At 33.0% G+C, this 17502-nt stretch overlaps 1 protein-coding gene across 1 annotated transcript in view; it reads right to left on the bottom strand.

Annotated features, from left to right (window-relative positions):
• Positions 1-7159: 7159 nt before the first annotated feature.
• Positions 7160-17502, bottom strand: part of LOC143056256 (G-protein coupled receptor dmsr-1-like) — a 35208-nt gene continuing 24865 nt past the window's right edge. The window contains exon 2 of the mRNA XM_076229345.1: positions 7160-8742. Coding sequence (XP_076085460.1) covers positions 7435-8727 — 1293 coding nt within the window. The 5' untranslated portion in view covers positions 8728-8742 and the 3' untranslated portion in view covers positions 7160-7434. The remainder of the gene's footprint in view (positions 8743-17502) is intronic.

Consider the following 17502-nt stretch of genomic DNA (forward strand, 5'->3'; position numbering starts at 1 on the left):
GATTACTCTTTTTAAAAATTGAAAGGGAAAAGAAAATATATTTTGTTTTCATTGTTTAAAATCATTCATAAATATATTTTTTGTAATTTTTACTTGAAATTCTGGATAAGTAAAAGTTGTAATAAATATTTATTGAAAACTTCTGATCATTTACTTACTATCAAAGTGATTTTCAATATTTTTATTTCAACTTTGATGATACAGTGTACTTGCTGTATTTTTCATGAGCCTCAGAGACACTAGCGGTAATGCTACCAAAGTTATCTTTCGTCTGTATCATGATATGAATGGAGCGCGGTTGTGGTGTTTAACAAACAGTAAAACTGGACACACACCACACGATTACAAACTCTTGTTTCAATTTGTTATTGAAAACATTAAAAACACGAAACATGTACACAATGATATTTATGCATATTCTCCTGGGAAAAGCCTGCATAATTATCTGAAATTTTATCCAGTAGATTTACATGTCTATTAACTTGGATTTAGTTTCTACTTTGATAGACCCTTCGGGTCACCTTTTATTGAATTTCAGAACTTACCTTAAGTTTTAACGGATTCAGCCCACAACCGGAACAAGATAGCTCCTTTAAGAATGTTAAATAGTATAATTGACACTCATCCTGATTTTTTGAGTGATCATGTGTTGAATTTATTAAGGAACGGTAATGATACTGCGCTTTATGTTTTCATAACCAAATACATGTAGTAGAAATAGATGTGACTTTCTTGTCCATAACCTAGGACATCCTACCTCATCTTATTGTTTAATCAATATTTTATATAGATCCGTTATTCAGTTCAGAAATCTCCTATCTTTCAAGCATTGTTGGATAGTCTTTCTTCTTGAATGCAGCAAGAACGTGATCACATCAGACGGACATGATTCACCAATGACATTGGAAAAGTTAGACTATTCAGTGATGCTCGAGGTCAAAATATTCGAAAATCCTACGCTTATTTAAAAAGGCTAAAAAGTCTTGATATTAAGAAGGACACAAAAGTATAACCAAAGTCAGACATGAACAAGAGCCGTGTTGTAGCGGTTATCATATCGGACTACCAACACAAAGGTTTTGAGTTCGATCTCCGTTCCTGGGAGAAAATTTCAGGCAACCAATTTTCAGCTCTTCCTAGCTACCATTTTCGATATTGGTTTTGAGGAACGATGGTACACCATCGGAAGCTTACGCGGACGATAAATGGCTAACACGTTTCAAAGAGAGCACTATCTCTTGCACGTAAAAGGCACCTCGTAGGTTTCGATAAAGAGCAGGCTAGTAGCGCTACAAGGAAGCACTCGCACCAGAAAAATGAAGAGGAAAAAAAATACTTGCAATAAAAAATTAAATAAAAAAATACTGAAAAAACCAGGAAAATTCAAAACGGAAAGTCCTTCAAATATCAAAATCAAAAGCCCAAACACACCAAACGAATTGATAACAACTGTCATTTTCTTGACTTAGTACAGACATTTTCTTATTAGAAAATGGTGAATAAAACCAGGCTTTATAGCTAGTTAAATCTCTCACTTGTATGACAGTCGCATTCAATCCCGTTATATTTACACCGATGTGGGAAAAAAAAACAAATACACATGATAGGTAAACATTCAAAAATAAGGATACATTTAATATAGTGTTATAATCTCAATTACTATAGAAACCAACAAATATGTAACAAAGAAGCACAGAAAAACATATGGAAAAAAACATTAGCAAAATTTAAAGACAAGAATAATCCACTTAATATGTTTAAACTAAAGTCGGGCAATGAATCAGAGCATTACTTGAGACAGGGTTTTATCTAATAAATATTATTTCCTTAATTTTGTGACAGCAAATTTTAATATACTACGCGACTGGTGATAACCCCAGAGACTGGAGTTCCCCAGCAGAAGAACCCAACTTATGGTAAAAAAAAATTGATAATCTCAATACTTCTGCAACAGATGCGCATTTCGAATATGAATGTTTTTTTTTATTGATGCACGAGGGAAATATTTGCAACAAATATTTAAAATATGAAATGCTTATATTTTTCCACAAAAAGGACAAATAGGTATGCTTAAAGCCTTCATAATATCACAACTTTGCATTAGTAATATATATTCCTTTCTCTCAAATAAATTTCTAAAATTTGCAACAGTAACTTTTAACCAGTATTTTTTTTTTAAGTTTTAATATTTTGATTACAGATCATTCATTTTTTGTTATACCAGAACGAAAGTACTGGCTTCTGGGCTGCGATACTCTCGAACTAACAGTCCACTAGCAAAAGAGGGACGAAAGATACCAAAGGGGCAGTCAAACTCATATACCGAAATTAAACTGATAACGCCATGGCATAAAATGATAAAGTCAAACAGACAAAGAATAGTACACATGACACAACATGAAAAACTAAAGAATAAACAACACGAACCCCACCAAAAACTAGGGGTGATTTCAGGTGCTCCGGAAGGGTAAGCAGATCCTGTCTTGTTTTCAATTTTGTTTGGACTGTAACGATTTGGTATCTATCTCATCGCACGGAACCTACGGGTGCCACATGTGCAGCAGGATCTGCTCTCCCTTCCGGAGCACATGAGATCCCCCCAATTTTTGGTGGGGTTAGCGTTGCTTAGTCTTCAGTTTTTTATATCGTGTCTTGTGTACTATAATCTGTCTGTTTTTCTTTTTATTATTTAGCCATGGCATTGTCAGTTTATTTTCGATCTATAAGTTTGAATGTCTCTCTGGTATCTTTCGTCCCTATTGTATGCTTTCGATACAAGCTCAACTTGACATGCGTTCTGTATCAATTAATTCATATAACACATGTTTACATGTTTTATGTTACTTATTCTTTGGATATCAGTTCACATGTTCTTGTAATACAATCATTATTTTCATTTACATGTGTATAATATGACGTAATTGTTTTCAAAATTGATATTTTTCAGAAATTGTTTCACAGCGGTATAATACTATAACATTATAATTATTCATCCCCTATGTTTATCAACTTTGTATTTACATTGTATCATAGATTTCTTCGTTCAATGTATGTTCATTTGTGTTACTACGTTGTTTTTTTTTTTTTTTTTTTTTTGAATGAGTCAAGTCATTTTTATTGATATTTCATAGTGTATATTTCTATGTTGTAATGTTATACTATTGTTTCAGATAAGGGAGAAGGTTTGGTACCATTACAACATGTAATCCCGCTGCAATTGTTTGCACCTGTCCTAAGTCAGGAATCTGATGTTTAGTAGTTGTCGTTTGTTGATGTGGTTTTTAAGCTTTTCTCGTTTCTCTTTTTTTGATTTTCCAGTTTGAATGATTTAACACTAGGAATTATTTGGGGTCCTTTATAGCTTGATGTTCGGTGTGAGCCGTGGTAAAGACCATACCTTGACTTAAAATGGTTTATTTTTATAATTTGTTATTTAGATGGAAAGTTGTGTCATTGGCACTCATACTTCATCTTCTTATATCTATATTAACTAAACTTAACTAGATTAGTATACTATTATACAAATTGGGAGTGGCGCATAGTGAAAAATTATCAGACAAACTTGTTGACATGACTTGGTATAAAGTGCACATTTTCGTCTTGTGATTTGGATGGAGATTTGACTCCTTGGCACTCATACCACATCTTTCTATATCTATTTCGATATCATTTCATAAAAAAATACTTTCGATATCACATGCTTTTGATATCATGGATAAGGTTTTATCATTAGATAGAAATGGAGGTAATATACAGAGGGTCAATAAAAAAAAAACATAAGTCAAAGGTGACAGACACATTGTGACCGAAGAAGACCCCCACAAAAAGATCTCGTGAAATTTCTGTGCTCAAGATATTTTTACATCTCCAATAAAACACCCGCTCTAAACCAAACAAATATGTGGAAGTCAGAAAAAGACATTGACAAAATTAAAAAATGTTATACATGTAACAACATCATTCATTTGTTGTGATTTTCACAATACCGAAAGAATACTCAATCCCATAAATCAAATTTACAACACAATTTCAACAACAACCAAAGTATTACAAAACGACCACATGACAAGCAACACGTTGACCGGATGGACCATACTGCTCCGTAGTGGTAAGCAGATCCTGGTTAACATTCCTGATATCAATCATGTTGCTGATGTTAGTACAAATCCGGTGATGTCAACTTCACCACTTGATGCATTAGGTCCAATGACGTCCTCGTAATGAACACACCTCTATCAAAAGAAACAGGTTTAGGAACACAAGTCTTAAAATATCGTATCAATTTGGAGATCCATAAGGACGCCTCCGGGTGCGGGAATTTCTCATTGCATTGAAGACCTGTTGGTGACCTTCTGTTGTTGTCTGTTCTATGGTTGGGTTGTTGTCTCTGACAAATTCCTCATTTTCATTTTCAATTTTATTGATTTATATGTTAAGTTGTGAGTTGGGTACAAATCTGTTGACGGATATGTTGAATTTGGTTCGGATTCTCCTACGAAATTGGAACTCTTTTTTCTAATATTTTGGTTCACAGTAAGATTTAACCTTAATTTATATGATTCTCTCAACTTACAATCTTGACGAAGGTTGATTGATTGAATGGTAAAAATAAGGTCATATGTTTCAAAAATACGGCAGCTGCATTTGTCTTTTGAAAACTGAAAAGATTTGTTAAAATATATCAAATCAATCACCTTCGTGAATCTTTTAACGAAGAGGTGTTTTACTACTATTGTAATCAGTAATATATTATGTTTATACATTTGTACTAGCATTATGATATTGTTTCGTTCTAACTGATAAACAAAATTTGCAAAATCTGAATGGGTCCATTTATACCATGGGTAAACATCTCATCATTTTAAATGCTTTAAGTGTTTTGTAAATATGAAATGTATTTTTAAGTAACTTCTATGACGTCCATCTTTTCTTATTATTGATAAATGTGTCACCAAATTAAACTTACTGCTTCATTTTTAACTACTTTGCAAATAACGTTGGATGTCACAAGCAACATGTTTGATGTCACAGACAAAACGTTTGATAGTATATGTCCCGAGCAAAAGGTTTGATGTCAAGACATGAACATCACGTCGGATGTCAAGTAAAAAGCTGGATGTCATAGATACTAAGGTAAATCTTTAGTGTTTCGATTGATTGATTGCTGGTTATAGGTCAGGTAACGCTCATCTATTGTACTGTCATAATATTATGATAATCACTGTCATCACTGTTTTTATGATTAAGGTATTCAAAGCATCTATTACTCGTTCTTAATGGGAAATGTTTGAACCGATGGTTCTCATCGAAATAGTCACATTTAATTATATGTATGCCTTCTTGTGTATTATAACTAGGATAAATGTAATAATAATTATAGATTATCGTTGATCATCTTAACGACATTGATTTTCTCACATGAGCTGGTATGGCGAAAGTTAGAAAAGCAATCGAATGCAGAGGACCAATGATAATCTGTTTATCGCTATTTTTTACCTATGACGACATTATTAATTTCTTTGACAACGGGCACGTGTGACCTCATTTTCTAGCGATAATTTTTCACATCACTCCTCCCAATGTGTCATGACACTGAAAATTAAATAGGAACAGTATTGTACACGATTTCCTATTTTAACAAGGTTGTTTTTAAACTTGATTTATATATTGAAAATGAATCAATTATGATCTCTGTTAATTGTAAAGTTGCTATATCATTAAAGTTGAAAAATGCCCTGAGACAAAGTTGACTTCATTTTTATCGGCTGTTATTGTTAAGCCTTTTGAATATAATGCTTCCTTTGTTTTTTAATGCACAAACATTTATGTCTTCAGAGTACCCTTCAAAATTAAAGCACTTTGGGAAAGTTAATCTACAATGTGACACGACTTTTCTCTTATTTTTCAGTGTGAATTCACAATACTATAAGACGTGTCACGGTACTTATCTATCCAAAATTCATGTATTTGGTTTTGATGTTATATTTGTTATTCTCAAAGGATTTTGTCTAATACTTAGTCCGTTTCTGTGTGTGTGTGTGTGCGTGTGTGTGTGTTACATTTTAATGTTGTGTCGTTATATTTAATGCGTTTCCCTCAGTTTTAGTTTGTTACCCCGATTTTGTTTTTTGTCTATGGATTTATGAGTTTTGAACAGCGGTATACTACTGTTACTGCCTTTATTCTACACATAATGTATCAATAGATTCACGAGTTTTGAACAGCGGTATACTACTGTTGCCTTTATTTATAAATCATACCATGGTGTATGCCGTAAAGGTGTGTCTTTTTGATAAACTGTGAATTCTCTTATTATAACGTAGATACCAATTTTTAATGGAATATTACAAAAAATGAATTCGTTTTTATTTAAATTTGTTGTTTCCCCAAAGTGTGCATACAAGCCTTTATTTTTTTTACCTCGTTGAATATTTGAATTTTTGTTTAACTTATTCCCGGGAAATCCACAAAAAATTGGTATTTCGTGAATAATGATAATGTTATAATATATGTTACTAGGTTAAAGTCTATTATAATATATTTTCCCAAAAATCAGATCCGCGTCAACTCTGCGTTTTTCTTAAATGTGTTTCTATTTGTATTCATCTGATGAGGTAAGCCTTTTGAATTAAATTTCATTAATCGTTCTTATGTTGTACATCACTGTCCCCGGTTATGGAAGAGTTGGGATCCCGCTAACATGTTTAAGCCTGTCTTATTATGTATGTCGGTGCCATACCCAAGTCAGTAGCCTGTAATTCAGTTGTTTGGTGATGTTTTGCTTATTTGTGTTTTGTTTTATTTTTTGTCCAAAAATTTGGCCGTTAGTTTTTACGTTTGAGATGTCTTACATGTGTCATTTCGGAACCTTTTATAGCTCACTGAAGGGTATGGGCTTTGCTTATTGTTGAAGGCCGTACGGTGACCTTTTTTGATTAATTTTGTGTCATTTGGTCTCTTGTGGAATGTTGTTTCATTGGTAATCATACTTCTTTTTTATATATTTTAAACATTCATGAGCAAATAAATTGAAAAATCTTTTGCGTCTTTTGTTTTTAGAATAATACTGGCAGACGATCTGTCTCGCTGTCGTATTCACGAGGGCTATTATAGGTACAGTAAGGGGAATTTTGTTACTATTGACAAAGACAACACATCACAATTGTTAACGAAATTGATGAGAACAATAAAGAATAACAACATTCACCACAAATACGTTCTGACTTTTCGTAAGTATCAGTTCTCCACTTCGATTTACATAATGCGATTATGGTTCATTCTGTCGTCCTCTAGGCATTGAACAAACATATCTTAGAACAGATTGAATTACAATGGCTTCATCTTTAGACCGTTGACTGTAAACCTTAGACATTTCAAATAGATTCAATCAAAGAAATAGAGATAATCTAGTCGTCCCTGTGACTGTATAGACTTTTACTTTACTTCTTCATTATCATCGAATATCTTCTCATTGATATCTTGTATGTTTTCCTCGGTATGTTTAGGTTCAATCAGGGTAGATAACTCAGTTGCTGAAACCATTGTCATTACATTTGCAGTCTCCTGAGGATCTTTAGAGATGGTTTCGTCGCAAGCTTGATTGTCAACCATGACGGACAGTTTCTGTGCCGCTTCTGTCACAAGTTCAGTACCCGTGCCATTTGTGTGAGCATGCGTGCGATAATGCTTAAGTCCTCGTGTACGCAAGATTCGAACAAGCGTTCTTCTAAACTCTCTGTTCATGGAGCAATAAAGCACAAAATTGATGGCATTGTTCACTAATGCCAGAATATCCATAACATCTCCAAGGGGGATATACACATCCAAGAAAAACCCACTTTTGAATAAGCTTAGTACGATAAGGATTCCTTGAGGAAGTTCCGTAATTAGAAACAGGATCATAACTATTAATAGTAACACTGTCGTCCTTGACGTATGTAATGGTCGGGTCATGATGACTCCTAATTTTGTCATTCTTTTACGTCTAACTCTCACCTGCATGTCAAGAGTTCGCAGCAAAAGTCCTCCGAATACAATCATTAACAAACATGGCACAAATTTGGCAAAAGCACTGTAGATGCACATGTTCACAAAATTAATCAGCGTAATATTTGGGGTTCCTATGTTCGTATCCTCAATTATATAAACGATTTCAGATGTGTTTGCTTTCAATTCGAGGCTCGTTGACATGAAGTTCGGTATCATCAACAACACTGAACAAGCAATAATAACAAATATGGCTATACGAGCCCGAATGATCCGACGAACATGAACAAGATTTCCCGTCTCTGATGATTGTAAATGCATGTATCGAAATATTGCAAGTGATACACCTAACCATATAGAAATAGTGTGAGTCAATGCCGAGAAGTTTATATGAAATAAAAGATATTCCATCCATATTTTAGTATTTTTCTCGGCTGACAACTCATACGTTCCGTACTGAATATAAAAATGGACGACAAAAGGTACGTATGTCACCATAGTTAACATATCCGAAACAGCCATCCATGTTAGAATGAGGTTTATTGAAGTCTGCATGTGCTTCCGGGTCAGTACCGTTATATTTATAATATTAGTAGGAATTCCAAAGAAGCAAACAAGAAGACTTACATATCCATGAATTTTTCCATATGCGAGACTGAACGTAGTGAGAGCATCGTGATCGTTCAATTGGGATCCAGTCCAGATCTCATAAGAAAAGGTAGTGTTGTTTAAAAACTCCATGTTTGCTGAATTAATCTGAAATTATATTAAATATATGCAGTGTATCGTAAATAACATCAAAATAAGTGGACACGTCCACTTGTAGTTTTGTCAATCTGATGAATTAAATCTTTGTCAATTAATTTTTATATTCCGTTCTTATGTTGTACTGTTATACCACTGTCTAAGGTAAGAGGAGGATTGGGATCCTGCTAACATGCTTAACCCCGCCACATTATGTATGTTAGTATGTGCCCGTCTTAAGTCAGGAGCCTGTTATTCAGTGGTTGTTTTTTGTTTATGTGTTACATATTTGTTTTTCGTTCTTTTTTTATATAAATAAGGCCGTTAGTTTTCTCGTTTGAATTTTTTTACATTGTTATTTCGGGGCCTTCATTGTTGAAGAACGAACGGTGACCTACAGTTGTTAATTTCTGTGTCATTTAAGTGTAAAAGGGGAACATATTTCCAAAGACACATGACGAGAAACGAACGATGAAAATTGCTTCAGAGAAATATGACGTGCGGGGTTAGGTGGAGATTGTCTTTGAGACACTTGTCATGCGAGGATAGGTGGAGATTTGTTCCAGAGACAGTTGATGTGTGGGGATATTGTAGAAATACTTGTAGTGCAATTACGCTCAATATGTCCAGAGAAACCTATTGATGGAGGTGTTCCAGGGACACATGTCGGGAACACGGATATCCTGATCACACATTTGTTATAATTACTGAACTATTAGACAACTATCAAAATGTTTGAGTCAAGGATTCTAAGAACTGATGTCCATATTTATTTCTTATTTTATCGATACAAAATCTATTTGTTTGATACAGAACTGTTGAGACGATAGAAATCTTATAACTGCCACAACCTAAATGGAGTTGATCATTAAAAGACAACAATAAAACGATGACCATTCGAATCACTATATATCATCTATCTGGTTTCCTCAGTGAACGGTAAGTAATTTGCTCTTTATTGCCGTTTTATGGGTTTGTTATTCAGTTATCTTCTACGTGGAACAAATGTTATTATTCTATTATATGAGCGCCAATTTGTTATTGTTTACGGCAACATACTTTATCAACTTAATAAGAATGTATTCTTAAATAATAATTTGAAGTATAATTGGAACGACATTATCTGGAGTCTGTAAACTTTACTAAGGAGTGCAATCGTAGGTAGAAAGTGAAGTATTCAACATAAAATATACTTGTTCCAAAATTGATTAGTGTATTATAAGAAGATAAAAAAAATATGTAAACTTATTACAAATTGAAATACGAATTATTTTACTTCCGCTTCATATGATATGAAAAAAGTCTCCTTATTTTAGGAATATTCGAAATCTAAGTGTTAAGCCTTCTGGAAAGTTTGTAAATGTAATCAAGCCATTTTGAGTCGTACATAAGTGTTTTGATTGCTTTCATTCAGTACAGGCACTAATAAGATAGAGTGAATACTGTCAAGACAGTTCAAGACCGATTGTCAATTTAATGTATAATATTCAAGATACAAATGTCAATTTCTTGTATACTATTTAAAGATTTCATTTCTAACGAACATTTTGTAAAGATGATGATAGAGTATACTTCTGTTATGACCGGATAAGGTCAAAAACCGTAAATTGTGATTGGAAATAAACTTTTCAATTAGATATCGGGACAAAACCAATACTTGTAAATATCCTTAGAGGTAATTTCGAAACTTCTATCTTTGTTTTCACTTAAGACGCTATTTCTTTTTCCAATTTCCCCTTCAACAATATTTTAGTGATAGTTATGTCGTCTAAATAGAGTGATCACTTCACAATGTTAAATTTTCCAAATGAAAACAAAGTTCTAGTATAAAAAAAAATTGAAAATATCTAGTTACAACTCTTACTGAAATAGCGATAATTTAAAACAGCATAGTACTCTGTACACGTTTCATTTGGGTTCATTGAAAATATACCACCAATAAAGACATGTTTTAATAATACGATGTTAAGGCATACACCAAAGTGTTATTTTAATGTAAAAATAATCTTGTTACGGAAAGTTACATGACTTTATTTCACAGTGTCAAGAAATGATCATTAGACATGATCAACAGTGATTAACTTTTGGTTTTTCTTAGGTTAAATCTCAATTTCCATATTCAATCTAATTTTTTTAAAAGTTATAATTACGATAGAGAACGAACAAGCTGGTATTCTGTGCTCTAAATGAAACAGATAATAAACTCCTCAAAGTAGGAAACTAAATGGTATGTCACCTTTTAAAGAGTTAGGTCAAATGAAATACAGTTTATTACGAAAACATTTCGATTTTCAATCTGAAACAATAAAATTAAGAAAAACATGCATGCTGGATAACAGAAAATCCATAATCATTGCGACAAAACTTGCAGATATTCAACAACATTATCTGTAAGATACGACTCGTCATCGATATATTCGTTCAACACCTTTTATGTTTCATCTCAATTCCTTCTTTAATGGAGCTTGTCCACAACTTTAACTCCATGACGCTCTAGGCAGACGTTTTACTATATATTTATCATTCCTATTCAATTTGTTTAGAGAGTATATAATATATCTAATGGAACCTCTGTATTAAACATGAATCCTCCTACATATAGATTAAGAAAACTGCTATACAGTTTAGAAACAATGTTTGGTTAAGGCCTGTATAAAATGTAGTCGAAAGTTTTACATTATCAGAAGTCAAGTTTTGTATAATAGTATACCAGTATACCACTTTGCATGTTTGTGACAATGCAATCCCAGTGGCGATTTCAGGTGGGTTTAAATAGAGGGTGTGAGAGGAACACTGATTTTGTTTTACACAAATTATGAAATCGCTTTTATATGTAAACAAATTATTATTGCATATCCAAATGTAAAATGTCAGCAATTTAAGACAGTTTGATATACTGTATCAAAATTATTAATTGGTACATCGCCAAAAGATGAAAAATAGTTAAATATATCAAAACATTGTTTAATGTAAACAAAAAATGCATAGATTTTTGTTTAGAGCTTAGTATAACAATTAAGATGAGAGAAAAATAAGTAATGTTTTATTACCACATTCTTTACAGTTTCCCTTTCGTTTATACTTTTTTCTTTTCATGCAGTACTCCTGTATTCGTTTGTACAAACCGTAAAAAAGAAAGTAACACTTTTTACAGGAAATTAATGAACGCATAACTGCATCTTGACATACAAGTGATTAATTTCAATTTCGGTTTAAATCACGAGTTTCCAAAAACAAATTGCATTGTAATTAAAATTTGTACTAAATTTAGTTTTAGTAAAACGCACTCACTTTTGTTGCTTTCCAAAAAAATACTTGTTGTCTTAAATAGAGTAACGAATGACATATATATAAAGGGGGTCGATCATATGCTGAACTAATATTTCATGAAGAAAAGTGTGTTTGGGGAGAACGCACATGAGTTTAAACTATGGAAATAGCCGACGATAACGATTTAGATGGTAACAACGTAAATATAGAAAAAAGTCAGATATCATGGTTCTCTAACCTGTGATATTTTCTAGAGGTACTTATTTTCGAGCTTATTTTGCGATTCAAATAAAATTCTCAATTTACAATTATATCTTTCAGGACAATACGATTGAGGAATAAGAAAAATCGAGAAAAATCTTAACAAACAGAAAACAGGTCTCTATATACAAATCTGCAAAAATAAAATTAAAAAAATTAAAACACAAGTTCTTGTTCATCCTTAATATAACAATTACAAAGTCATGAGTCATGCTTATTTAAGGGAACCCAAATAAAATAGGACATACCAAAGGGCATTATTTGGTACAGATTATGTGTAAGATACTCTACATCGTGATTGATCATGACAAGGAATTTATAATAAGCGGGGATACTTTTTTGTACTACATATCGAGAAGATATGACGATGTCAATTTCATACCAAAATTAACCATAACATAATTCAGCTGAAATAAAATGTGCAAAAGTAAATCTAATTAGTAAAATAACAAAATTAGCGATCGCAAGCTCCGAAGAAAAGCCAAAACAGAAATTCCCTAGGAAAATGGCAAAATTAAAAAAACACACATCAAACGAGTAACGAGTAATACTCTGTAAAAATAATAAGCACCAAAAGTTCGAAGTAACGCTATAACATCATTTGAACATTTTGTTTAATTTCTGTGGTTATTAGCAAATTGATAATACACTGCACTATGGTTTCAACTAAGATGTAACGGTAGTTAAACATCATATAAGGTTCATCTGTATTCTGCCTGAAACAAAAAAAAGTGCATTTGTCGTCTCAACAAATGACAATGACAAAGTTTGCATCAATTTATGATCATTTCTTTAACTGAAAACGGTGATTAAAATGCCACCGTGCACCATGTTGATTGTGAGTTGCATCTAAAAATTTAATCACAACAAAGTGTTGCAGAATCTAAATATTGATGACCTCAAAGCTAAACCAACTGATTGCGCCTGTTCACATTCCCATTTCGTGTATAATCCTGCTGGCCATGTAATTTCTGGAGACATAAACATAGTCAATAACTACTAGTTGAGACAACTTTTGTCCAAGGGTCCGAAATACAGAGAGCCACAGCCAATCAATTGGAAGCAGAACTTCAGACTACTAATGGATTCGGTTGAGGGTTATACAAAAGAATTGACGAAAAAAAGAGAAAAAGTTGAGGTTGACACTCTTTTGGAGTGGGTAAAATCAGTGAGGTCATTGATTCAGATAAGAGTAAGTAAGTTTAAATGGTCAATGAGCACAAACGCTCCTTCCATCTTTAAAGACCCTCATGTCATAGAGGAGTTGTCTTGCCTCCATGACTAATATGTTGTCGTTCCAGCTGACAAACCTCAAACAATATTGTTTTTGTTTGCAAGAAACACTACATTGACTGCCTGATTAAGGAACTGGGGATAAATAACACACTTGGAAATCCTACATATACACTAAGTACGCTTACGAAGCAGGAGATCCTGGAAAACCACAAATCTGTTCTAATCTCCTTTGGTGTTAATCTAAAGAAAGAAGACCAGGATCTTCCATCCTTATATTGGATTCCTAAGCTTCACAAGAATCCCTATAAGGAAAGGTATATTGCAGGTTCTTACAAGTGTTCCACTAAACCCCTTTCTAAAGTTCTTATTGCCATACTCACTGCAGTCAAAGAAGGACTTCAGAAATATTCCGAAACGGCATATTCAAGAAGTGGTGTTAATCAGATGTGAATACTGAAAAATTCAAAAGAGTTATAGGTGAATTTACAATTTCAATCATTAAAACATTGTACCAGCATTAAAACCTTTGATTTTGCAACTCTTTATACCACTATTCCACATACTTTATTCAAACTTAAAGCTCGACTGAAATAACTCATCAGCTTATGTTTCCTTAACAAAAAGGGAACAAGATGTTTTAAATATCTAGTTTTGGGCTGAAATTTAGCTTACTTTGTGAAAATCATACAGAGTCAAGGAAAAAATATACCAACGAGGATATCACTGCCATGCTGGACTTTTTAATTGACAACATATTTGTTGAATTTGGAGGTTTGGTCTTCCAACAGACTATTGGAATCCCAATGTGTACCAATTGCGCTCCTCTACTTGCAGATTTGTTTTTATATTCCTATGAAGCAGAATTCATCTAAGGGCTTGTACAGAAAGGAGAAAAGAAATTAGCCCAGTCTTTTAATTTCACCTTTCGGTATATTGATGATGTACTGTCTCTTAATAATAATAGATTCAGTGATCATTTACATTTTGTATATCCAAGTGAGCTTGAAATTAAAGATACTACCGACACAGATAAATCTGCTTCATTTTGACCTTTTTCTCGAAATGACTACTGATGGTAGGTTGAATACCAAAACTTATGACAAACGTGATGATTTTAATTTTCCTATAGTCAACTTTCCATTTCTGTGTAGCAACATCCCAGCGGCACCAGCATATGGAGTATATGTGTCTCAATTGATACGTTACTCTAGAGCTAGCTCAAAGTACTTTGATTTTGTTGAACGAGGAATACTGCTTTCTCAAAAGTTGCTTAGACAGGGCTATGAATCAATCAAATTAAGGTCATCACTTAAGAAATTTTACGGTCGCCATCATGATCTGATTTGTCATTATGACAAAAGTGTGTCAGAAATCATATCTGATATTCTTTCTCAGTCATAATAACTTTCCATCATTACCGAACTAAACAAAGAAATAACACGACGGGTGCCGTGTACGGTGCAGGAAATGTTTACCCTTCCGGAGCACGTAATTTTACTTCCGGTTTTTTGTGGAGGTCGTGTTGTTTCTTAATTATTATTTATAACTGTTGATGTAAATGTCCTTTGATTTTGTGAGTCTTTGTTTACGCCTTGGTTTTGATTGGTATTGTCTTGTTACTATTTATATATAACAGAGCAAAGTCTATTTTATATAAACGTTATTTTTTTTTTTCTTAAATCTATTTGCTATATACCCATCTAATGGGTACTCTTAAGTGGTATATTTTTTTAATAATTATACAGAAAAAAACTGCGTGCTATATTAATACATCTGATATATATATTTAATTGGTATATTTGTTCTTTTAATTCTTATTTTTCTTATACAGAAAAAAAATTACCATAACTCCCTTCTCGAATGATTTTAATAGATTCAATCCGAATAACCAACCAGGAAACATACGTTTTCCGATAACCATGTTAAGACAATATCAAAAATATATTAAAAGCCTATGACTTGTAAAGTGCAGTTATCACCTTACATAACAATGTTCATATTACTAGTCAAACTACAGTCAAATCAAATAAGGATTACCCCAAAACAAATAGCCACAAGTGAGATTCAAAAGTAATATAGACTTTGTATCTGTTAAAAGACAATTAATTTCCTCAGTTATGTACATAGTCTTATTCAGGGTCGCATCTTCAGTAAAATCCTATATAAACCAATACATAAAAATGTCGATGGGTCAAGCAGTTACGATATTAGGAGTGTTTTCTTATGTACATCCATCCCGTAGTAAATCATGTAGATGACATTTACATGTGTGAAAAATAATTTGTACTATTGATAAATTATCAATCTTCAAATCCCGATGAAACATTTGAGAAATGATTTCAGCTTTCCAATTGTGAACTTTCCATTTCTAAGTAGCAACATTCCAGCAGCACCTGCATACGGGGTATATATCTCCCAATTGATACGATATTCCTGTGCTTGCATTTCCTATCATGATTTTCTTGATAGAGGGTTGCTGCTCACAAGGAAGCTATTAAACCAAGAGTTCCAAATGGTGAAGTTGAAATCATCCCTTTGCAAATTTTACGGACGCCATCACGAGTTGGTTGACCGCTCAGGAATAACCGTTTCACAAATGATATCGGATATGTTCCTTACGTCGTAACTACAACCCCCTTCCCTTTCATGAATATGACCTACCGAATTAGACTATTTACCGGATTTGTTATCACATAAGCAACACGACGGGTGCCACATGTGGAGCAGGATGCTTACCCTTCCGTAACACCTGAGATCACCTCTAGTTTTTTGTCGGGGTTCGTGTTGTTTATTCTTTAGTTTTCTATGTTGTGTCATGTGTGCAGTTGTTTGTTTGTCTTTTTTCATTTTTAGCCATGGCGTTGTCAGTTTGTTTTAGATTTATGAGTTTGACTGTCCCTTTGGTATCTTTCGTCCCTCTTTTAGAAATTATTACGAAGAAAGTAAAATAACAAACATACCGAAATCCGAGGAAAAATCGGAAGGGAAAGCTCCAAGCAAATGACAAAATTAAATGTTCAAACACAACAAACGAATGGATAACACCTGTCACATTCCTTACTAAGTACAGGCTTTTTCTTATGTAGAAAATATTTGATGAAATCAGGTTTTTAGTCAGCTGACCAATAACTTAAAACTATGAAACTATACAAGAGAAACCAACATACCATAGGGACATTTGAATTCATTAGTTCAAAATAAACAAACAATGTCATGGGAAAAACAAAATAGAAAAAGCACAAAGACAAACAACAGCAAACAAAAACACAAGATATAAAACTAAAAACTGGGCAATACGAATCCAATTAAAAGTCGGGGGGATATGAAGTATTCTTGCAAGAGGTAAATACGGCATCACATGCGACTGTCATAGAAGTAAGAGATTTTACTGGCTATAAAACCAAGTTTAATCTACCATTTTCCACACAAGGAAATGCATGTAACAAGTCAGGAATATAACAGTTTTTTTAGTTCCATAGATGTGTTTAATCTTTTGATTTTGATTTTGATAAAGAACTTTGAATTTTCCCAAGAGTGTGGCATTTTTGCCATTTTACCTTTTACCTTTTGCAACGTTGGAATGAAACACTTTTTTGTTTCTATACATTATCTAAGTTCCAGGAATAATTAGTTTTGTTGTCAATTCTACAATGTATTGTGCCCAAGCGTTCCTAATAAAAATTTAGTCCATGATTGATAGTATATCTTAAGTTTTGCTACATAGTGCTAGCATCTATTTATTTCACAAACATAGAATACTTGTACTTTTGAATTTTTCCCTGAAGGAAGGAAGTTATATAATTTTAATTAAAACTTTATTTTATATCTCGAAAAAATTAAAATGCCAATCATTTGTCCAGTAAAGATATTATAACACGACAATTGAGTCGTCTGCTGACAGTGGTTTAGTAGCCAATCACATATTCAGTTATGGTGTTATAACACGGTTGTCGTCTGTTGAATGTGGTTTAGAAACAATTGTCACGATTTCCTCCAGATAAAGTT

Source organism: Mytilus galloprovincialis, chromosome 13 (genome assembly GCF_965363235.1).
Source record: "Mytilus galloprovincialis chromosome 13, xbMytGall1.hap1.1, whole genome shotgun sequence".
NCBI lineage: Eukaryota > Metazoa > Mollusca > Bivalvia > Mytilida > Mytilidae > Mytilus > Mytilus galloprovincialis.